This window comes from Gymnodraco acuticeps, unplaced genomic scaffold (assembly GCF_902827175.1).
Source record: "Gymnodraco acuticeps unplaced genomic scaffold, fGymAcu1.1, whole genome shotgun sequence".
Classification (NCBI taxonomy): domain Eukaryota; kingdom Metazoa; phylum Chordata; class Actinopteri; order Perciformes; family Bathydraconidae; genus Gymnodraco; species Gymnodraco acuticeps.
The window spans coordinates 423,815-447,571 of NW_022989799.1; the positions used below are offsets into that span (position 1 = coordinate 423,815).

The 23,757-nt window shown below is 40.8% G+C and overlaps 1 protein-coding gene across 4 annotated transcripts in view; it reads left to right on the forward strand.

Moving 5' to 3' along the window:
• ltbp1 (latent transforming growth factor beta binding protein 1) overlaps positions 1-22,924 on the forward strand; it is a 177,754-nt gene extending 154,830 nt beyond the window's left edge. For all 4 annotated transcript variants that reach the window (XM_034223113.1, XM_034223129.1, XM_034223121.1 and 1 more), the window contains 5 exons: positions 5,304-5,444; positions 5,839-6,021; positions 15,764-15,916; positions 17,083-17,232; positions 20,170-22,924. In XM_034223113.1, the coding sequence (XP_034079004.1) occupies positions 5,304-5,444; positions 5,839-6,021; positions 15,764-15,916; positions 17,083-17,232; positions 20,170-20,354 (812 nt within the window). In that variant the 3' untranslated portion in view covers positions 20,355-22,924. The remainder of the gene's footprint in view (positions 1-5,303; positions 5,445-5,838; positions 6,022-15,763; positions 15,917-17,082; positions 17,233-20,169) is intronic.
• Positions 22,925-23,757: the final 833 nt, after the last annotated feature.

A 23,757-nucleotide genomic window follows, 5' to 3' on the forward strand; every position in this document is an offset into this window, starting at 1 on the left:
CATTCATTCTTTCCTTTACACCAGGGGTAGCCAACACGGTGCCCGCGGGCACTTAGTCGCCCGCAGGGGCAACGTGAGTCGCCCGCCGGGCATGTTCTAAAAATAGCTCGCCAAGCAAATCCAAATAGTATAAAATACACAAAACAAAAAAGGAAATTTAATTAAAAGAATCTACCCTATGCATAAACGAAACCTACATCATAGCGAACTCTATCTACTTACTACAACTCTATATCTATCTAACACCCCTCCTCCCCCCACCCCCACAATGAATATCGACCAATCACGTTCTTGCTTGATTTGCGGGACCAGCGTTGCAGTCGGGAAGAAAAGCAATGTGGAGCGGCAGCTCACCGCTTCATAAGGAGTGTGACCTTTCCTTCTGGCAGAATCTACACAACACATCAGCCCCATTGAACAGCCTAGTCGTGCCAGCCTATACAGCACATGAGGGCCAGAGCTTTACTCTGTGTGTATTGCAACTTGCTTATATGTTTATTGCACTTGACCCACACACATGCATGGCGTAATTTCCACTGGGGACAGGGGGGACATGTCACTTTTCGAAATCCCGTTTGTGTCCCCCCACTTTACAAATATGTTTATTATTGTTTTTAACGCAAGCCGTCATCGCCACGGAGGAGCACACAGCCTCTGTGAGAGAAGAGAGAGAGAGAGAGAGAGAGAGAGAGAGAGAGAGAGAGAGAGAGAGAGAGAGAGAGAGAGAGAGAGAGAGAGAGAGAGAGAGAGAGAGAGAGAGAGAGAGAGAAGAGAGAGAGAGAGAGAGAGAGAGAGAGAGAGAGAGAGCTATGGAGAGCACACCATTATCTATTTAATATAGATAAAGTAAGAAATCATTCTAATGTGTATAGGACAGTAAAAAAAACTAAAAACTGTTTAAAAGGAGAGTGATTAGTAAAATATGCATAAATAGAAAGAAAGAATGCTAACTAGGTAACATAAGATAAGAATAAACCAGTTTAAATGATTTGTTATTGGTTGTGATCATATTCTAAAGATGATTGGATTATTGAAAAGTATACATCTCCCTTTCATCTGAGTGTTGAGAGCTGTATCCATAAATTCATGTTGTGCTCAAAGTGCACCAGATTTTCCACCCCCATGTTTCACAGTAGGTATGGTGTTCTTTGGATGCAACTCAGCATTCTTTCTCCTCCAAACACGTCTAGTTGAGTTTTTACCAAAAAGTTCTATTTTGGTTTCATCTGACCATATGACATTCTCCCAATCCTCTTCTGGATCATCTAAATGCTCTCTAGCAAACTTCAGACGGGCCTGGACATGTATTGGCTTAAGCAGGGGGACACGTCTGGCACTGCAGGATTTGAGTCCCTGGCGGCGTAGTGTGTTACTGATGGTAGCCTTTGTTACTTTTGTCCCAGCTCTCTGCAGGTCATTGACTAGGTCCCCCCGTGTGGTTCTGGGATTTTTGCTCACCGTTCTTGTGATCATTTTGACCCCACGGGGTGAGATCTTGCGTGGAGCCAAAGATCGAGGGAGATTATCAGTGGTCTTGTATGTCTTAAATTTTCTAATAATTGCTCCCACAGTTGATTTCTTCACACCAAGCTGCTTACCTATTGCAGATTCAGTCTTCCCAGCCTGGTGCAGGTCTACAATTTTGTTTCTGGTGTCCTTTGACAGCTCTTTGGTCTTGGCCATAGTGGAGTTTGGAGTGTGACTGTTTGAGGTTGTGGACAGGTGTCTTTTATACTGATAACGAGTTCAAACAAGTGCCATTAATACAGTTAACGAAGTGGAGGACAGAGGAGGCTCTTAAAGAAGAAGTTACAGGTCTGTGAGAGCTAGAAATCTTGTTTGTTTGTAGGTGACCAAATACTTATTTTACCGAGGAATTTACCAATTCATTCATTAAAAATCCTACAATGTGATTTCCTGGATTCTTTCCCCCCATTCTGTCTCTCATAGTTGAAGTGTACCCAGGATGAAAATTACAGGCCTTTCTCATCTTTTTAAGTGGGAGAACTTGCACAATTGGTGGCTGACTAAATACTTTTTTGCCCCACTGTATAGCACCGTATCTATGTTCCACTCACTTGAACCAGGAGGAACGCACATCTACTTTTAAAGTGTCAAAAACTGTGGGTCAAATATCTAAGAAAAAAAAAATTAGAATATGATTTATATTTGAGATTCTTCAGAGTAGCGCTGTTTTGCCTTGATGACAGCTTTGCACACTCTTGGCTTCTCTCAGTCAGCTTCATGAGGTCGTCACCTGGAATGGTTTTCTATGAACACGTGTGCTTTGTCAAGAGTCCATTAGTGGAATGACTTGCCTTCTGAATGTGTTTGAGACCATCAGTTGTGTTGTGCAGAGGTAGAGTTAGTTCACAGTGGAAAGCCCTATTTGACTACTGTTGTAATCCATATTATGGCAAGAACCCGTCCATCATCACTTTAAGAAATGAAGGCCAGTCGATCCGGAAAATGTCAAGAACTTTGAATGTATCCTCAAGTGCAGTCGCAAAAACCATCGAACGCTATGATGAAACTGGCTCTCATGAGGACCCCCCCCCCCCCCCCCGGGAAAGGAAGAGCAAGAGTTACCTCTGCTGCAGAGGATAAATACAGAAGAGTTACCAGCCTCAGAAAGCACACATTAAAGCACCTCAGCCTAGAGCCCACATCAATGATCACAGAGCTCAAGTAGCAGACAAATCTCAACATCCACTGTTCAGAGGAGACTGCGTGAATCAGGCCTTCATGGTCCAATCGCTGCAAAGGTCCACTACTGAGGATGGACAACAAGAAGAAGAGTTTGGGCCAAGAAACACAAAGAATGGACATTAGATCAGTGGAAATCTGTACTTTGGTCTGATGAGTCCAAATTTGAGATTTTTGGTTGCAACCGCCGTGTCTTTGTCAGACGCAGAGAAGGTGAGTGGATGGCATGTGTGGTTCCCCCCATGAAGCATGGAGGAAGAAGTGTGTGGGGGGGGGGCTTTGCTGGTGAATCTGTGCATGGCTACCACAGCATTCTGCAGTAGCGGCTACTTTGAAGAATCTAAATTATAAATCATATTCTGGGTTTTTTTAACACTTTTTTGTTAACTAGATTATTCCATATGTGTTCTTTTATAGTTTTGATGTCTTCAGTATAAATCTACAATATAGAAAACATTTAAATAATTAAAAAACTTTGAATGAGAAGGTGTGTACAAACGTTTGACTGGTATTGTATACAAAATGACTTGGACGTCCACACCAAAAACAATATTATAAATACAGTCAGCAAAATGTGTTGTTTATTCACCTGTCTGGTTTACAGCCACCCTTAGAGTCATCCAAGATGTAGTGGCTTATATATATGTTAAGCCCCTCACCCTAGTCCAGCTAACAGTTACAAAATAAATAACCTCACATTTTACATAACCTGAGCTTTTAAGGCCATGTATTACAGTAACCAAACACAGCACCACCGGAGTCACCATATCCCAGTCAAATTCTGAAAATAAGATGACATACCTAGGATCCAGGTACACATGGTGTCTTCCATCCTCAGCACACCTGCACTCTGCTGCTTCAGACTTTATACAAGCTAATTCAGGAGCTGTGTATCAGATCCAAGCACATGTGCCCAGTGTCTTCTACACAATGTGCTATCCGTTAACTTTGTCACAAAGTACATATTAAGTTGTTTGCTGCAAAGCTATAAAAAAAAAAGGGTTCAAGCTACCTTGTAAACATTTTAGTCCTGGCCCAAGGGAAGATAAGATGAGATATTGATCCCCTTAGGGAAATGCAGGTGTCATAGCAGCAACAGAATAAGAAAGAAACACAGATAGCGCACATGGAATACATGTGCATAACAAGAATAATAGAAGTATAATAGAAATACAAAAATGACATGAGTTAAACTCTGATCCGGTGAATGTACATACAGATATGTGAGCAGGGTTAAATATATATAAACATTTAAATGTGCAGGTAGGAACTTTGAAAAGTATCAGTGCGCATAAAAGCTCAACGCAAACAGCTATGAAGGAGAGAAAATATGTGAAAACATTGCTGCAAATAATGCCTAGCATTTAGTTTATACACATATGGCAGCAATGTTACACAGATCTATCTCCTTTTGTAACCCTCAACCTGAAAACATTCACATAGCATTTGGAAGGTTCAACTTTTAATTTACAGAAACTACAAACATCCTGCACTGTGTATACGTATGATGAGTGAGATTGAGAAAGTCTTGAGTTGAAGCACTTGGAGTTTGGCTGGGCATTTGAACTCATAGTTTGAGAAAAAAAACTCTTATTGTGGAGTGTTTTTCTGTAATAACTCAGTCTTTCATGATCAGTCATAGATCAGCAGTCAGGTGAACCCTGCTATGTCTGTACTCAGATATCAACACAACTCCTTCAAAGTAAATGGAGAACATGATTCATTGTGTTATATTTCATAGTGTGCCTTTGCTGTTTTCAGCGATGTTAAGCTGATTTTGTGAGCTAGCATTTTCTGAAGGAGTGGGAATTGAATTGGTTGGCAAGTTGTATGTGTGTGTGATGTGCCATCCGACCTCTGCAGCTCATCCAGAATGCAGCGGCTCGTCTGGTCTTCAACCTTCCAAAATGTTCCCACACCACGCCGCTACTCCGCTCCCTTCACAGGCTTCCAGTAACTGCTAGAATCCACTTCAAGACACTGGCGTACCATGCTGCGAATGGATCTGGCCCTTCCTACATCCAGGACATGGTTAAACCGTACACCCCAGCACGTGCACTCCGCTCTGCATCAGGCAAACGGCTTGCTGCACCCGCACTGCGAGGGGGACCCAAGTTCCCATCAGCAAAAACAAGTGGGTTTGCTATCCTGGCTCCAAAATGGTGGAATGAGCTCCCCATTGACATCAGGACAGCAGAAAGCTTACACACCTTCCGGCGCAAACTGAAAACTCATCTCTTTCGACTCCACCTCGAGCGATAGAATTACTAACAAAGCACTTATATACTAATAAAGGACTGGCTTATCTAAAGCCAGTTGAGTAGCACTTGAAATGTTTTTGCTCTATGAAACCTGATGTACTTTATGATTCTGTTTTCTTCTAGTTTGTATCTTGTTGGTCGAACGCACTTATTGTAAGTCGCTTTGGAAAAAAGCGTCAGCTAAATGCAATGTAATGTGTGTTTCAAGGTTTCAAGGTTTTTATTTGTCATACGAACATAGCTACAGTTATTACGATGAAAATCTTAGGTCACAGGCTCACTGTGTGTGTGTGTGTGTTTCCATTAACTGTGTGTGTTTGCTGTTCTGTCCGGCAGACATCGATGAGTGTCAGGATGAGTCGGTGTGTGCTGGTGGAGAGTGTATGAACACAGACGGCTCATACATGTGTTTCTGTACACACCCCATGGTGCTGGACCCCAACTCCAACCGCTGCGTCTTCCCCCCTGAGGAGGCTGGTAAGAAAGTATCCTATTACATTATAACACAAAATGATTCTAAATGTCCCTCTAAAATATTCTCGAATTTGTAAAACATTTTTTTAAATGTTTGTAATATGTTTGTTTGAGTGAATCGCTTTTATCCAAAGCGATTTACAATAATTGCATTCAACCATGAAGAACCAAACTCATAACAGACTGTGGAAGATGTGTAGACTTCCTGTTGTCCTGATATCAAATGCTCGTTCCACCATTTTGGAACCCGGATAGCAAACAGGCGTGTTTATATTGAGAGTTACCTGGGTCCCACTCACAGTGAGGGAGAAGCGAGCCGATTGGCTGATGTAGAACGACGTGCACATGCTCGAGTGTATGATTTATGATTGTTTAAAACCATATCATGTCTCTGCAGAGGAACAGGAGGCGGCCCAGCTGGTAGACTACCATGGTGGAGTGTGCTGGCAGGCGGTGACAGAGTCCATGACGTGCACGCGCCCGCTGGCTCCACACATCGATACCACATACACAGAGTGCTGCTGTCTGCACGGGGAGGCCTGGGGCATGGACTGTGCCCTGTGCCCCCCCAGAGACACAGGTACACACACCGGAGGGATCCTATACACCTATTGTCTTATTTCACAGCTACTTGCTACTTGTTCCCTGTAGTATTTACTTCCTGTCTCTCTTCTTCTGCTGTTCCCTTTAGTATTTACTTCCTGTCTGTCTTTTTCTGCTCTTCCCTTTAGTGTTTACTTCCTGTCTCTCTTCTTCTGCTCTTTCCTTTAGTATTAACTTCCTGATGGTATTCTTCTGCTGTTCCCTTTACTGTTTACTTCCTGTCTGTCTTCTTCTACTGATTTTATCTGTTGTACAGCTCTCTGTGTCTTTAACCTCCTGCCTTCTCTTGTTCTTTTTTCTTTCCTTTATTTGTGACCATCATATATCCAGAATTGTGTGCACTCCTCAAATATAAAAAACAAGTTTTCTGATAAAGGAAAAATAATGTGTTTTTTTGGGCCACAGTTAACATTAAATTGACCGACTTATTTCTTTATAATGATGTGACTGCACACAGTCCCTTGATCAGAGCTACCTTAGTAACCGTCTGCTGTTGAGACAGAGCAGACTGACCAAGCTGAACATAATAATCAAGTATTCACCATAATATGTTTCTGTGTTTTACATTCTGTCGTACCATTTGTATTGGATGGGCAGAACTTTCTCATGTAAAATGTTTCTTCAACATTTAATGTCCCTACATATTGCATTACTCCATTATAATTATATGTTATCTTATTCATAAAACGCCATATCATAACAGGAGTTCAGTCAGACAACTCACGTGTTCCTTTAACATGTTTATTAGAAGCAGCATATAGTTGAGTTTGGCGACTAGGTTCGGGCCTCATCACTCCATAGATATACATAGCACGATGAGTGATGATCAAATAACTAACCCCCGAGCCTACAGGTGGAAGCTGGGGTGGAAGCTGGGGTGGTGGTGGGGCAGCAAGCAGCAGCGACGTAGAGGTAGCTGCAGCAATAGCAGCAGCAAGCAATGCATGGAGAGAGATCTGGCAGGTTAAATAGAGCGGCCTATTAAGGAGACTCTGTTTGGTTGGTTGTAGAGTGGCAAGGGGCGTTATGTATGAATGCAGCATAAGTGCTCGAGTTGACTGCCTGAACTAGCTCGCAGGCTTCGCCTCATTTCAGTCAGACAACTCACGTGTTCCTTTAACATGTTTATTAGAAGCAGCATGTAGTTGAGTTTGGCGATTAGGCTCGGGCATCATCACTCCATAGATATACATAGCACGATGAGTGATGATTAAATAACTAACCCCCAAAACTGCGTGGAGATTAGATACTATCCCCCAAAACTGTGTAGCCCGAGCCTGACGCTGGTGATGTAAGACTGATAAGTAGAGGGCCTGGCGAGCTGCCATGTGGCCATTCCCCCTAAGCACAGCGGCTTTAAGGGGAATATACTACTAAGTGAGACTGCTATGTGAAGGCCCGGGAACAGCCCGAAAAGCCGTCCCCCTTAAGCACCACGGCTTTGAGGGGAATATACTACCTAGTGACTGCTATGTGAAGGCCCGGGAACAGCCCGAAAAGCCATCCCCCTTAAGCACCGCGGCTTTAAGGGGAATATACTACCCAGTGACTGCTATGTGAAGGCCCGGGAACAGCCCGAAAAGCCATTCCCCTTAAAGAGCCTGTGACATGGGTTTCCCCCATCATCCAAACCCATCAATTTGAGTAAATATTGTCCCCTTGAAAACCGTTACTGAACTGATTTTGGATATTTGTACTTTGATAACCATTAATCTGCCCTTCAATGTTGACCATTTCCTGGATCTTCTCGGGGATTCTTCAAGTCCCGCCAAATTATGTGTGACGTCATTACGGGCACAGCGCTCCAGCTGCACCGTTCAGGATCCCAGCATCTGCATGTAAACGCACGATGGTGCACACAGCAGCAAGCTCAGACAGCGATGACAGTTTCATTTTGAACGTGTCTGAGAGCTCATATGAGGCTGAAGGATCGGTTTATGTTGTATCTGTTAGAAGTTTAGGAATTAGGTGCGTCAATATGGCCGATCATACGGTCATGTAGCCAGTGGTGGAATGGGCCTAAAAATCATCCCGGGACTCTCGACCGGCCCACTTCGGTACCGCTAGTAAATTGTCAACGGGGGGAGTGGGGGATGTCAGGGGCGGCGGGTGCTGTAGATAGTAAATGTAAATATGTAAATATTTGTGTCACTGCATCCTGGTAAAATACAAATATAATGCAATGTCTGTGTCTTTGACATTAGCGCTGCCAGCCACCTGTGCCCTGTACTACGAAGCCAGTTCAACAGACCCTGGATATGTTTGAGTAACAAACAAACTAACAACAACAAACTAACAAACGAGATCTCGCTAAGCGGTCCTACGACGCTGGTTATCAACTCGGTAAATCAAGCCAGGGTTTCTCTCTCCAGCTGAGAGCGCGTTCACGTCTAAGACACGAGTGGATCTGACTTTAATTACATTTGACTCGAGTGTTTCGTCAACATAATGTGTTGCTAAAAATAATACTTCTGCATACAGTATGTGACACTGTAAGTGTTGCACGGCCAGACACGGCAGATAAGGAAATATATGATATATTATGATATTATATGATCGATGATCTGATTGATGATGTAATATGAATGATAAGTGCGACACGTCGGCGTCTTCTCTGCATACGGCAGTTTAAACTGTATTTCCTTTAGCCTGTAATATGACTTGAGAGATTTAAACTCCGCACACTGAGTTGATCTCTTTTCTATAGACGCCGGAGGCGTAAAAAAAGTTATTTAGCCTTCCCAAACCTGAGCCTCACGCGCCGCCTATGGGGGATGTGCTAGTGATTTATCCGACCGGCCCACTTCGGTACCGGCCCATCGGGATTCGTCCCGATGGCCAGTCCGCGACTGCACCCAGCCCAGCCCACGTAAACTGTCAACGGGGGGAGCCTCGCTGCGGGGAAACGGTGGACCTAGTGTCCCGATCGGAGTGGGAATAATAATAATAATAATCCGTGCATTTTATCCATTAATTTCCCCAACATTGTGGTAAAAAAACCACACGTTTAATCCATGTTGGTGTACTACAACTACAAAAAGCATCGGTTTGTTTTCTCATCAGGAAATGCAGACCGGCACAAAGAAACGATTTGTAATCATCATTCTCACGATCATTTAATGTATCATATGTTCGCCGAATTGACACGAAAGCACTAATACATGTAGTTTCATCCACTTGAGTTTACAACTACAAAAATAATCGATTTGTTTTTATATCACATCCTACGGGAGGAAATTCAGCAGCTCTCACTACCGATTTTTAATCCTAATGTAATCATCATCTTCACCACGATCATTTATGTTTATGTTCGCCGAATTGACATGAAAGCACTGACAAATATGAATATACTGTAGTCAACTTCATTAAAACGTTATTAACGTGCCTAAACTCAGTAATTCACCATTTCTACGCATGACAACACACTTTGTCCGTGTTTGGCTCTCTCGCCGCACAGTGAAGCGTTCCCGCATTGACGTCACTTCCGGCTTCCCCCAAAACTTCAAAATGAGTCGTGGGAATAGCGATCTGAGGGCAGGTCGCAGCTTAGGCAGAGATCACGCAGCTTGGAGGAGAACCCTCGTCGTTGGGTTTGCAGCCATCGAATAAACATGGGTGCCGACCCATGTGTCAGAGGGGCAATGATGCGAGAAGTTCAGCATCGAAGATAAAGGACAAAGAAAACAGTGTTAGTTTTAGCAATGATTATTCGGGTTCCTTGACTCCCCAAACAGAAATGTCAGACATTGAATGTTTCAAAAAAGTGTGTATATTTGATCTCCAAAGTTAATTCAGTAAGGGAGAGATTATGCTGAGGATTAAAAGGTGAGAGGTCTGTGTATATTCGCCACCTGAGAAACCAATAGAAAGCTGTAACAACTGCATCTGACGTTTATCAATGTATAGTGAAACCCCTTTGCCTGAACTTATACATGAACCTTTGCACAGGGTGCAAAGTTAAGAGGCAGTCTTTATCATTGCTGTGGAGGACGTGCCTTCTTAAGGCCCTTGAGGAGCAAATTAATGAACTCTAGCGTGGCTTAATACTTAGCACTTGAAGATTGCAGGATTCGAATGAAAATACAATTAATGCATGAACAACTATTATATCTATTGCATAAGTACACAGAGGAGGTTGGGACAGAAGAAGATAAAGTACCAAGCTGAATTGTATGCTTTGAATCATGCTCTTGGTTGGAGGCAGAATATGGGAAATCCTTGAGTCATTTGGTTGAACGAAGGGCATGGCAAGCTGGTGGGGCAAACCACTCATTGTGAAATCCCCCGAACCAGCAGAAGGCACAGCATCTGTAAGTAACTAGAGAGGATCTGAGGACACCGCAAGGTCATTATAAAAGAATGAACATAACATTCCACTCGTCGCAGAGGGGCTAAGGACCGAAAGATCTGAGCAATAGCCATCTCTAAGATTGCATTCATGCCGAATAGTCCGCATATTTACACCAGACGCAAGTGTATTACATCGTTTCATTTGCAGAAGGTTGGGTTTGCGTTCACCCAGGCAACCTCAAACAGACTATGAACTGTAAACTAAAGTCATTGTACGGAGATGCTTTTTCAACAATTGGCGGGACATTAAGCGGATAAAATGCAGATCCCAGCAATTTCTACAGTAGCCTGCATCATGGAGCATTGGCAGGTTATTTTCATACTGCTGTTAATCTGGAGAGTGCATCAACAGACTCCGCGGCCGGCGCATAGGATTATAAATCAGACAACGTGCATTAAAAACATTATAACACATAGACGTTATGCAGTGAGGAGGTTTCACCGATGACAGGTGGCTCTGATGAGATTGTACCACTGCCTTTTCTCTGTACACAGGGGACCAGTGAGGTAAGCAGTCACCAGAATGAATGCATGACCCTATAGGTTACTGGATGTTGCACACAGCATAGATAGCAAAACAAGCGATGACGCGCAAATAGTTGTTTCCCATGTTTTGATGCGGACTGCGTCACACCAGCAATGAACCTCTCTGGAGTTTACTAGCGAGCGACCCGAGACCACCTCTTTTAGGCGGAGCAGAGTTATCGGACTGCTTCCACACCAATCCAACGAACCGCATCAAGGGGTTAACGCTACAGGGGTTAACGCTACAGGGGTTAGTACTAACCAAGCAGGTGTGAACGTGACCTAAGACTATGGTGCCTTAAGGTTTGGACAGAAAGGCTAGCGCTTGTTCCTTATAAATATAAAACATCTCTTTTAGAGAGACTACGAGTGGGAGACCATAATTGAAGGCAGTAATCAGTATTGAATGTATTACAAGTCTAATATGTAGTATAACGTAGAGCACTTTGAACATTTGGAAAGGCGCTAAATAAATAACATTAATTGTAATGATGGCTGTTCTGATGCGGGACAGCTTGTCTGGTGGCAGTGAAGCTTGCATCAGCACACTATCGAGAATGATACCGATAATTCTAGACGTGTGGAAGGGCTTCCAGTTCCTGTTCTGAAAGAGGTAGGCCTAGCTGTTGAAAAGTTTTATCTGGGAAAGTTAACAACTAGGAAATGGTTAAAAGATGGACACCAAGGGGTGCTTACAGGTGTTGCAGAGAATCCAGCATAATGCTTCTGATGAGGTGTCAAAGAAACGTGGGCTACTATGAAAACCAAATGCACATTTGATTGTAAAACCTTAAAATATATATGCCACAAAAGGCATATGAGATTTGTCTGCTTTCCCTGCCATGTCATCTACAGAGCAAAGAAACGGGAAAAATCTTTAGTAGTTCATTATACTCTTAACAGAATAATCGTGAGGAACTAACGGTTCAAGAAACGTTGCTAGAATAATTCCTCCTAGCACTAGGCTAGGGGCCTGTCGTGTTTTTAAACGTTTAAATAGCAGCACGTGTAATACTCCTGGCTCCTTCAGTGCAAACTTCAGTCTTGAGTGCAGGTTTCAACAGACATGGGTCCCTGGGAGCCAGCATAACCTGCTAAGAAACCTTGATTTAAGCCTGTGATAAGGTCATTGACAAACATCTGTGATTAGAAAGAGCTTGGAAACGATTTGCAGCATGAAGCTTCCTGAGGCACACCCAGCGAGGGGCAGATATTGCAGGGTAGAGCTTAATTCCTGTGAGGAAAAACTCTTCTTTGGTAGGTGATTAAATGTACATGGCCGCTTGGCAGAGAATAATTCATGGTATTCATAGAAAAGATACTGTAGGAGATTGAAGTCTAAAATGATGGTCAAAAATGTATCGAGTTTCCCTTCATATTCACGTGATGGAAATTATTAATTTATTTCCGTTTTTAATTTCATTGATTTATAGTAGGCCTAGTATACATACTTATACACATACAACTTCTGTATAATTGCCTCAAATATGACTTACTGCAGGCCAAATATTTCCATAATAAAACATTGCTTATGCAGAATAGTATTATATACCTGCCAAGATGCGATTCCTAAGGAATTGCTGCTGCAGGGGCAGGAAGCTAGAACTCGTGACTGGATCTGGGACTCCAATTCCCAGAATCCTCGGGAGTGTGACGTCAGTGGCACAACGTGGTTGAACGCGGAAGTAGAAACATTCGTTTACATTGCAGGTAGAGGAAATCGAGTTTGTTCACGGGAATATATCGTGCAATTAAAGGCTTCAAGCGCTGATTTTACTTCGAGAAGGTAGGACAGGATGGCAGGTACTTTGGGAATGCCGGAGTCAGCTTGCTCCTGCCTTTTTTGGCGTTTAAATACCCACCGACCGAGAGACAGTGCGACTCTTAGCTGACACACAAGAGAGGGGTTGTTACCGGAGCTGGCGTAGAACTCGGGACTTCCTCTGGCCCAAAGGATATTAAAAGTTACTCCAGATGAGGACGGAAGGGACACCTGAATGTGTGTCGTGCGGGAGCTGTGACTCGTTCCAGCGGCGTCTGAACCATGCTCTGAGCTAGCCTGTGTTTCGGGAATGAGGCATTTCTTACGGCTTCTTGCGTATGATGACGAGCTACCCACAATGCAACACGCGCCATATATATATATATAAATACGCCATTTTCCTGGAGGTGCAAATATCCTGGAAGTGCAAATATAAACAGCTAGCTAACGTAGCCAGGCAGAGCGCACTAGGTGTTTTTTCTGAATTAACGACCGAAGAAATCGCTGCATGTCTTCGGATTACATCTCTGGACTTGAGGGGTGTGCTTTAGGTCGTTACCAGCGTAAACTAGAGCTGCCTGCAGATGTATGGAAAAACGACAGTGGCCTTCGTCGATTTTGGCTGCATCTACATCTAATTTCTGGAAATACCAGGTGAATACCCCACTTGTCACAATAATATTATCATGCCATTGCATATATGTGGTATTTTAGAGTTGACTAGATATTGATTAAGGCAATAGACTATATATGTTATTCAGTACAGGAAGCTTAGCAACACCTAGACGGTGTACGGCTGCTTGCACCTCGCGTAAAACGGCGGATACCGGAAGTACGGTGTCGCCCTCGGCCCAATACCCGTATGTGTGTGTGAAAGAATTGCAATAGACATTTGCAAGGACAGCACCGGCAGGCAAGCAGCAGCAACATGAAACACAGCAGCAGGAACATGAAACACAGCAGCAGCAACATGAAACACAGCAGCAGGAACATGAATGCAGCAATAGCAAATGAACGCAGCAATAGCAAGTGAACGCAGCAATAGCAAGTGAACGCAGCAGGCAAGCAGCAGCGACGTAGAGGTAGCTGCAGCAATAGCAGCAGCAAGCAATGCATGGAGAGAGATCTGGCAGGTTAAATAGAGCGGCATATTAAGGAGACTCTGTTTGGTTGGTTGTAGAGTGGCAAGGGGGCGTTATGTATGAATGCAGCACAAGTGCTCGAGTTGACTGCCTGAACTAGCTCGCAGGCTTCGCCCCATTTCTCTCATGGCTCTTTTCGTATAAAACAGGACTAGACTGTACTCTGTAACTCCATGTAATCCTGAATTACACATATTGTACACACCAATGGAAAATAGAATTACAATTTTATGAATTCATTTTGATATCGACCACCCATCAGTCACTGTCCCTCTGGTCTCCTGGTCTCTTAATACACTTCCCCAGCTAGAAATGTTTGGTTCTAAAAACATTCTGAGAATGTTACATTCATTGTCCTCGGAATGTTTTCAGCGGCAAGTTTTCTTTTGGTTCCCAGAATGTTCTTCTGAAAGGTAGGATAACGTTCTCTAAAAACATTCTTTAAATGTTTTTGATAACATTGTTAGAACATTATGCCCTACTGTTTTTAAAATGTTTTCAGCTGCAATTTAGATTTGTTTATGTTGCCAGAATGTTATTATTTTAGAGAAGGATAACATGCTTTATGTTTAAAACATTATGCAAATGTTCTGTGGTAACAATTTACTAAAATATCTTTACATTATTAGAACATAAAGACATAATATTCCTGTAATTGTTCAACTCAAAATTCCTGGGTAAGTGGACTGACCACTGTGGTCATTAGGATGATTATGATAGTTTACTTAACTATTGGAATTTGACTATTAACACATGTAAAAGGATGACTCGGAATCAGCTGGTGAAAGTAACATTTGTTTATTAGAAAAGGGGAGCTGAACCCACTAACAGGGGTTTCAGGGACGGGCAGTGATAGTCGGTCCATTCTTCTAAATGTCTGTCTTTGGTTTTCTAAGTGTTATTCGATCCATATGACCATAGAGATATGTGCATAAACAACAAAAACACTTGGGGTATAATGTACGAACAATGTTATCACCAAACATTTTAAGAATGTTTTTAGAGAACGTTATCCTACCTTTCAGAAGAACATTCTGGGAACCAAAGTAAAACTTCTCGATGAAACCATTCCTAGAACAATGAATGGTAACATTTTAGAACCAACAATGTCTAGCTGGGAACGCAAACATGCAATATCATGAATTACGTGCTTGTTCTTTTCTCAAAACGAAAATGTGGTGACATCAGATTTCTTTTAAACATCCTTTTCAAACAAATGCAACAAGTTTGTTTTTTAAAGCGCACTACAAATAAATCTGACGTTGACCATGACCCTGTTAATATTTCGCATCACAGGAACATTTTATAAAAAAAGAATAACCTCCTGAAAACATTATCCAAATGTTGCTTTTAAAATGTTCTTCTTTGGTTATCATGTAACATTGAGGGAACGTTTTATAAAGAACATCTTTAATGTGTTACCCAACAACGTCCACAACACATCCTTAGAATGTTGCAGGCAAAACGTTCCACCTTTGTTAACATATCACATTAAAGGAACGTTTTATAAAGAACATCTTTAATGTGTTACCCAACAACGTCCAAAACACATCCTTAGAATGTTGCAAGGAAAACGTTCCACCTTTGTTAACATATCACATTAAAGGAACGTTTTATAAATAAACTTTCTGTCATCTCAGGCCTCAATAACATCCTGAAAACATCCTCAGTTAAAACGTTATGTCTTAGTTAACCTTAAACCTTATAGGAACATTATTTGAAAAAATAAACATCCTAAAAAGGTTCTTTGAACATCAGATTAAAACGTTTCTTTAAAACCTTATTAGAACTTGTAGGTAACGTTAGCCAAAGTTGTGAGAATGTTCCCCCGCTAGCTGAGTCACCACCTATTCCTTAGATGATCCATAGCTGCATAGTAAAATAGAGAATACATACAGTAGTCTACAAGTGTTAAAATATGTTTGTCTTTTGTCTCTTAGAGGATTATGCGTCCATGTGTAACCTCGGCTGGCGGCGGGCGTACGGTCGCGATGCGCTTGTTGCCGGCCCGACCCATGAATATGAAGTGGACACTGACTACTCCCCATCCCCTGAGCAGGAGGGGGCCCTGCCTTTTTACGAGAACGAGGAACGTGAGTATGTTTTTGTGTGCATCCTTTACAGTTACTATGTTGCACGGAAACACAGGATTGTTTTTATTCTGATTCTTCTTACATTAGGCAAGGCAAGTTTATTTATATAGCACCTTTCAACACAAGGCAATTGAAAGTTCTTTACAAAAATAAAAGGCATTAAGAAATAGTGCAGCGGAAACACGGTATAAAATGACATTTAAAAACTGTAATTATAAAGCGTTCGACGAACACTATGCTCTATATACTAGACTTTAATCAGGCCTTCACAAAGGTATTGCCAGCTATGTGCCCAAGATACACAACACATTTAAACGATAAGATAATATATACTTGCGTATAATGTGTTCGTCACAGCTGCATAAAAACAAGGCATTGCACATAATTACAAATAAAAAAGAGTAGAAAATAAATATAAACATCTCAAAGAAGAAACAAATATATATATATATATATATATATACAAGTTGACCGTAAAGATACAAATCTGTAAACTATCTGACAGATAAACACTATGAACGGCCAATTTACAGCTAACACAATATAAAAGTAAGATATTATTTACATTTAGTGTGCAAGGAATGGCATATTAATTAAACATAACATTTTGTAAAATGATAAGTCCAGTGAACCAAAGAGAAGCTATGGAGCAGAGAGTTCTCTTCCAGCCAGAGTTGATTTGTTGTACAGAGTTATTGCAGTGGGCAGGAATGTTTCCTGTATCTGTCCTTGTGACAGCGGAGCTGGAGCAGTCTAAGGAGCTCCTGCCTGTCAGCTGCTGGCTGGTCGTAGTTATCCATGATTGACAACAGTTATTATTATTATTTTTCGAAGTAGCCACAAAGTTTATTTGATTTAGTTTGTAAAGGCTCACGAAGATTATCTTAAAAAAAACACCACTGTTACTTTTGTATTGAAATGTTGGTTTTGTTGGTTTTCACCAAACATCTGAAGCCTGAAAACACAGAGATAGATAGATCGATATTTAACAGCGCTTTGCTGCCATCCTATGTTCATAAAAAGAATGAAATGTTAGAATGAGCTTCTTTTAAGGGATGATATTTGAACAGTCCGCAGGTCCCATTCATTGTAGTATACCCATGGATGTACGAATACAACTTAAACATGTGATGTATCTGGAGTTAATTTGTCTCTTTGTGCTACAGTTCCGTTTAAGGCCTTTGAGGGTCTGCGGGCAGAGGAGTGTGGGATCCTGAACGGCTGTGAGAACGGGCGCTGTGTGCGGGTTCAGGAGGGCTACACCTGCGACTGCTTCGACGGATACACCCTGGACCTGTCTCGCATGGCCTGTGTCGGTACGGTGCTGCTACACACAACCAAAACACAATGAAACTAAATTGATAGTCTATTTGCCAGCACTGGGAACCTGGGAATGTTGAGTACACCAACGTTTATGTTATAGTAAGGTCCCCAACACTTACAAACTGCCGGATGCTAACTTGAATATGTAGGGCAATGTGCACAATTAGCATAATGTGCGTTGAATAGCATCAATTACCATTATATGATTCTGTTTTCTTCAAGTTTGTATCTTGTTGGTCGAACGCACTTATTGTAAGTCGCTTTGGATAAAAGCGTCAGCTAAATGCAATGTACAGATGTAGCACCTAATTTCGGACAGTTTGAAACGTGATTGGAACGTGGTTCGCTCAAGGGAAAACCTCCAGCTTGACTTGAGACCGCCCCCGTGATAAATTATTGTAATTATTATGAAGCCAGCTGCAATGGATTATTGATCCACCAGGGGGTGCAGTGGGGTTCCACACTGGAGCTCATGTGAAATAAAGTCAGATACAGTACGCTGGATGTACAGCGGAACTTTGTTAAGATCCATATGTCACGGATATCATACTCTGTGCTAAATAAGAGACATGTAATCATTTACAAAACATCACCATGTTGTTATTTAACAAAATAATGTTGTTTAGTCGGAAAAAAACGAACGGGAGGAAATGCAGCCCGGCTCTCGATTTTTAATTCTAATTTAATCATCATCTTCACCACGATCATTTATGTTTATGTTCGCCGAATTGACATGAAATCACTGACACATATGAATATACTGTATTCAACTTCATTAAAACGTTATTAACGTGCCTAAACTCAGTAATTCACTAAACATATTTATATTTTAATGGAGCCTCGTCGGCAGATCAAGATCCCAAAGCTAGCGGAGGGATCTTGATCAGCATGAAGGGTGTTATTTTCCCCATAAGGAACAAGTCGCTGCAAATTATCCCGCTTATTACATGGCCACATTCTCAACAAAGTAGCGACATGACTCCCAATATTAATTGAAATGCTTTTATGGATTTAGAAAATGATTTTATTGATTTAAAAAATAGTTGTATGTATTGATTTAAATTGACATCCATCCGCTAAGAAAAATAGTCCGTTGTTACCGTTTTTTAAACAGTCTGAATGAAACGGCAGCTCTCAGCTGTGTATTTACACAACTAATGGCCCATCAACCACAGCTCTCTCCCCCCCTCCCCCCCTGATCTTTCTTCTCCAGCAGCTAAATTAACTGTAGGTTTAAACCATTTAAATGCAGACTTTTGTTCCTCAATGTTTCGTTGTTATTGTTTCACTGAGCGGACCCACGAATTTTTTTCAATCGCTCCCTTTTTTGGTCCATCTGCGGCGGTAATAAATGTTGTGCGCTGTGATGATTCGGCTGTTCCTTTAGTAATGGATATTACATTTTGTAAGTAATCTTTTCACCAATAATTCCAATAAGTAATCCAAAATGTATTCACTTCAGGTTTACGAAAGTAAATGTAAGAGACTTTAATATTTTATTGAAAAAAAGTTACATTGCACACACACAACACACATCACACAAATTGACCCGATTGGCGGTTCTAGTGTAAAATAAACTCACTAATTAATGAAACCAGTTCAATACGCATTATTCTTATTCTTATCATTCTTTATGAGCGCAGAAATAGTCTTAAAATCAGACCTGTTTTTTAAATGAAATCTGACGGCAGGCAGTTAGCTCTGATCACCTAATGATAAATGCGCCACACCTAATCGCTGGCCATTCAGCTACAGAGCTCCCTCTATACAAATCAAACTGTAGACGGTGTGAAAGCACCTATTGTTTTAAATAATGGTCGGAATGTGACCTGTGAGCCTTCTGAATTACCGTGGGACAGCACATTCTAAACTAAAATGTTCAATCAATAAAGTAACATCTTATCTTATCTTAATAATAATAATAATAAATCATACAGTATGTGTCCGAAAGGGAGCAGGAGGAAGCAAACACAAAAATATACAACAAATATACTGCATATTAAAGCAAACGATTGTAAAGGTAAAAGTATGAGCATAACAAATAAAGAAGTGTAATGTAAACATTTACATTATTATTATGATTATTTAATATATGAAGACTATATATTATTGAATTACAAGATTAGATATACTTTATTTGATCTAAAATATTGATGTGTTCAAATGTTCTTCAAAACACAACTGCAAGTGCTGAAAGTTGTCTTTCTGTATTTGTGAATGAAGCGCCATCTCCTGGTTAAAACCTGAAATTGAAAATCTGGCAATGCCCTCTTGGAAAATAGTGGGAGGGCTTAACATTCCTCAATACTGGTCTTAGGCAGGTCGTAGGCAGGAAGCTGTAAGCTGGAGTCCGAAATGAGGTGCTACATCTGTAATGTAATGTAATATGTGGACAATGGTTAAAAAATTGATTGGCCAATTTGGGCAATTTTTGAGTAGTTTGAGGATGCTGAATCCATTTCTGACATTTCTGGCAAATGGCAGTTTTAACCAGAAAGTGGCCAATGTGTAATCTCGGTGGGCTGATTTTGACTACCATGAGCAGTGTTGCGATCATTAGATATAGAGAGCACAAGATGAAAATGATTACCTCTACTGTTGAGAATTTCCCAACAAATGCAAGTGAGCATCCAGCAGTTTCTATGTGCTGGGGACCCGTACTATACATTTCTATCATTACACTTTGATGTACTCAACATTTCTGGGTTCACAGTAGGATTCTATGAGCTGGCAGCTAGACTATTAACTAAAGAATATCTTTCATGTTTGAGGTATACCTAGGATGAAAATTACAGGCCTCTCTCATCTTTTTAAGTGGAAGAACTTGCACAATTGGTGGCTGACTAAATACTTTTTTGCCCCACTGTATATGCCTAAAAATAGCATGATAGGTGCACTTTAATCTCATGTCTGTCCTCCTCTGTCCACAGATGTGAACGAGTGCTCGGAGCTAAACAGTAGGATGTCACTGTGTAAAAATGCAAAGTGCATTAACACAGTGGGTTCCTATCAGTGTGTGTGTCTGCCGGGCTTCACTTCCTCTGACAAACCCAACTACTGTGTGGAGGCAGCAACACACCGAACAACACACACAGCGAGCAGGAACCGACACTAGGGGGCGCCAAGAGACACTAAAACACACGCACAAGCTTGTATTACTATACTTGTGAGGACACCCTCTGACATTCAGCCACTGCTAAATCTTTAACACCAACCTAGAAGGGAAACTCCCTGCTCTGGTTAAATTAGGCAGGAAACACCTCACAGCTGCTCATCTAGAGTGACCACGAGGAAAACTTTTGATTCAACGTATAAAAAAATCAGGTTGTTTCCCTTTAGACTGTAAAACATATATGTTAAATCTTTGCCCAAAATCAATTTATCTCAAAAACATTAAACTTTTAAGTTACTTTAGAATCAACCCAATCCTAACACAAAACGCACTCCATAATTTGGAAACAAATCCACGGCAGCTGTTTACCAGTGTCATGTATTTTTACTAATGTCCCTTTACTACACCATTGATTTTCTATTCAGTACTTTTTCTAGTTTTACAATGTGGAGTTTTAATATTTTAAATAACCCTTCCTAAATATTATATATATTCCTGTTACTAATGCTTCATTTTGTAGAAATCATAAAAGCATGATTTTCGATGGATGTTCACAGACTACGCTGTTAACACTGAAGCTTGCCTCACTGTCTTTGTTTAAAGGAATTTAAGATTGTAGGATATAATGAGTTCTTTCCAAGAGTTGGATGGGAGATTTCACGTCTGTATACAGCTGGCTTACCCTGAAAACTGGAAGCAGCACCATACAACATCTAGTAATATATCCATGAGAAATATTAAGAAGGATGTAGGGTACATGTCATTGACAGCTTATTTCATTCCAATAGGAAGTTTTAAGGGCATTATGTATGATATTCCAACATGTAAAATGGAAAACTAAAATGTAGTGTTGCAGGTAGTAAATATGAAGAAATTGATTCACATTCTTATCACTAGAGGCCTTCTGCTAGAGCTTTAAAGGTTCTAAATTCCACATTCAGAGCATCGATTGTAAAGGTATGTAAGGGATAACGTGAGCACAGATCGAACTCAAAGGGGGCCTGAGCACCAATCTTTTTGCCCTCAAATTACAAGAGTCCCTTTTCAAATGTACTTTATTTTACAAACAGTAAATCTCTGTTTGCGCACATGTAACCCAGGTAACAAAGAGTTAACCACACAGAAGTGAATTTGCACATCGTTGTAAAGAGTGCTCTTTAATGAATAAGGTTCCCTCTGACATCCTCTGCACGCTCCTGAGGAGAAGTGAGCAGAGAATTACGTCCTTCTTCCTCTGCTGTTGTCGTAATCTGAGCTTCTGTGTTTGTGTTGCTTGCATAGTTAGTGCATGTGAGTCCCTGTGTGGGTGTGTGTATCCCTGTCCCACTGGCAGGGTCCATGTGCTCTGAATTTGGAATTTAGCTCCTTTAAAGAATCCTTAGAAATGTAGAGAATATTTATAGTCGTCTCTGAGTAACTAACCTCTCACGTCCCTTCACATATGATGAAATATCAGAATATATAATAATCAGCCTTTTCTTTCTTACTTAACATAACATTTGATTGATTTCCTGAATCCCTCATTTTAATGTATGTTTATTTTGGTGTATGGATTTACAATTATGTTTGTACTTGTTAAAGTTAATCAGATGGCAAATGCTTAATTGTAGCCAACAACTTTTAACTTTTATTTGACATGTGGAATGACTATCACAGAGGGGTGGATCTACGTGTTTGTCTTCCAGAGCTTTATCACTGCTTTTATCCTTGAGGAGACATTTGGTCCTTAAAAGTATAGAAATACAACAAACACACACACACATACACACACATGAATTAACGCCCATATACTCTGCACTGTATAAGATTCACACTACATGAAACAAACAGTTATGTACTTGAGATGAAGATTCAGCTTAATCTACTATGTGGTGCCGATGTGGGGATAGAAACAGAATTGTATGAAATTTATGTTTTGTTTGGTATTTTTCTAAGTTTGTTTCTCTACTTTAAGTGGTCTTTCATGTGTAAAGGCCTTTTTACTCATTTAACGTATTGACAAACCCATTGGACTCGTGCTGGGGGATCCAGTAGTTATTTTGTACCCAGTCAAAGTGATTGTGGATATTTAATTATGTGAAGAGGCCGAAGTGGCTCCCTCTCTTCCTCCACTGCCATCCCTGTGTCTGCCTTAAAGAAAAGCTTGTTTCTACACTACAGCACCACCAAATCATGCTACATTGCTTTAATTTGTAATGTTCTAAAGAAGGTTTCTCCTGTAAAGCCTTTGAAATAAGCCTTTAGTGGGACTTAGTCTTTGTTTTGTAAGATTCTTACTAAGAACTAAAAGGCTTTCCTGCTTTTTCTTTTTCTTCTCCATTCCTTCGTATGTTGAACTGACTGAAATGCATTTTTATTTTTCGTACTTGTCGTTTTACTGCAAAGTCTTGCCAGGTTGTAAAGCTGCTATGGGACAGCGATGGGAGAGAAGAAACTTGTGTACATTTAAACAAAAGAGTGGAGAAAACAACTGTATTTGTAATTTCAACATGAATAAATAGCTTTTTCTATGAATTCATATTACAGTGTACATTAAACCCCTTGGTAATAAACCACCAATTGTGATATTTGCACTGGCTGGCCTGTCAGTTTTTCCTGTTTCAAACATGGGTAGTGCTTCTCCTCACTGCTCACATTTGAACTGTATGTGGTAAAGGTTGTCTTTACAAATCTTACATATTGTGCATGTCTTTATATCTTCTAATTTACAAACAGCCAGTTGTCTAATTTCTTTATCTTCATTTAAACTGATTCAAACTGAAGTATACATTTAACGTACACATTTAACAGTGACAAAGCTGGAGTTCACCATATGGAATGCCATTTAAGCCAAAATTAAATAAATAATTAAATAAATACATATATATATAAATATGCCTATGAAATAAATGAGGCAATAAATATGTATACATGTACATTTAAATACACATGTATTTATTTCAGGGGACCGACCAATCGGAGCACACTGGGCTCACAGGGAGGGGGGGGCAAGAGCTGCAATGAGCCGTTTAGTGGAGAGAGTGAATACTGCTGAATACACATACTTTACAGAGATGCTGTATGCGAAACCAATGTGAGTTTGGAAAATTGCACAGTATAAATCTATTCTAGTAGACCACAACAATGGAATTATGATCAGTGGAAATGGCCATGACATGTGACCTTTAAGAGTACTGGAGTGTGAAACAAGAGCTATTGAGTCAGTGTTGTGGTGCTGTTGCTTTGGTCTGGATCCTATGGTCTGGATCAGTGAGCTAACCACGCCCCGTTCATTTGCATATAAGGAATGGAAATTAGTCATGAAATACAAGTCCCCTGAAATAAATAAACGTGTCATTATGAAATACAAGTCCCCTGAAATAAATAAATGTGTCATTATGAAATAAAAGTCCCATGAAATAAATAA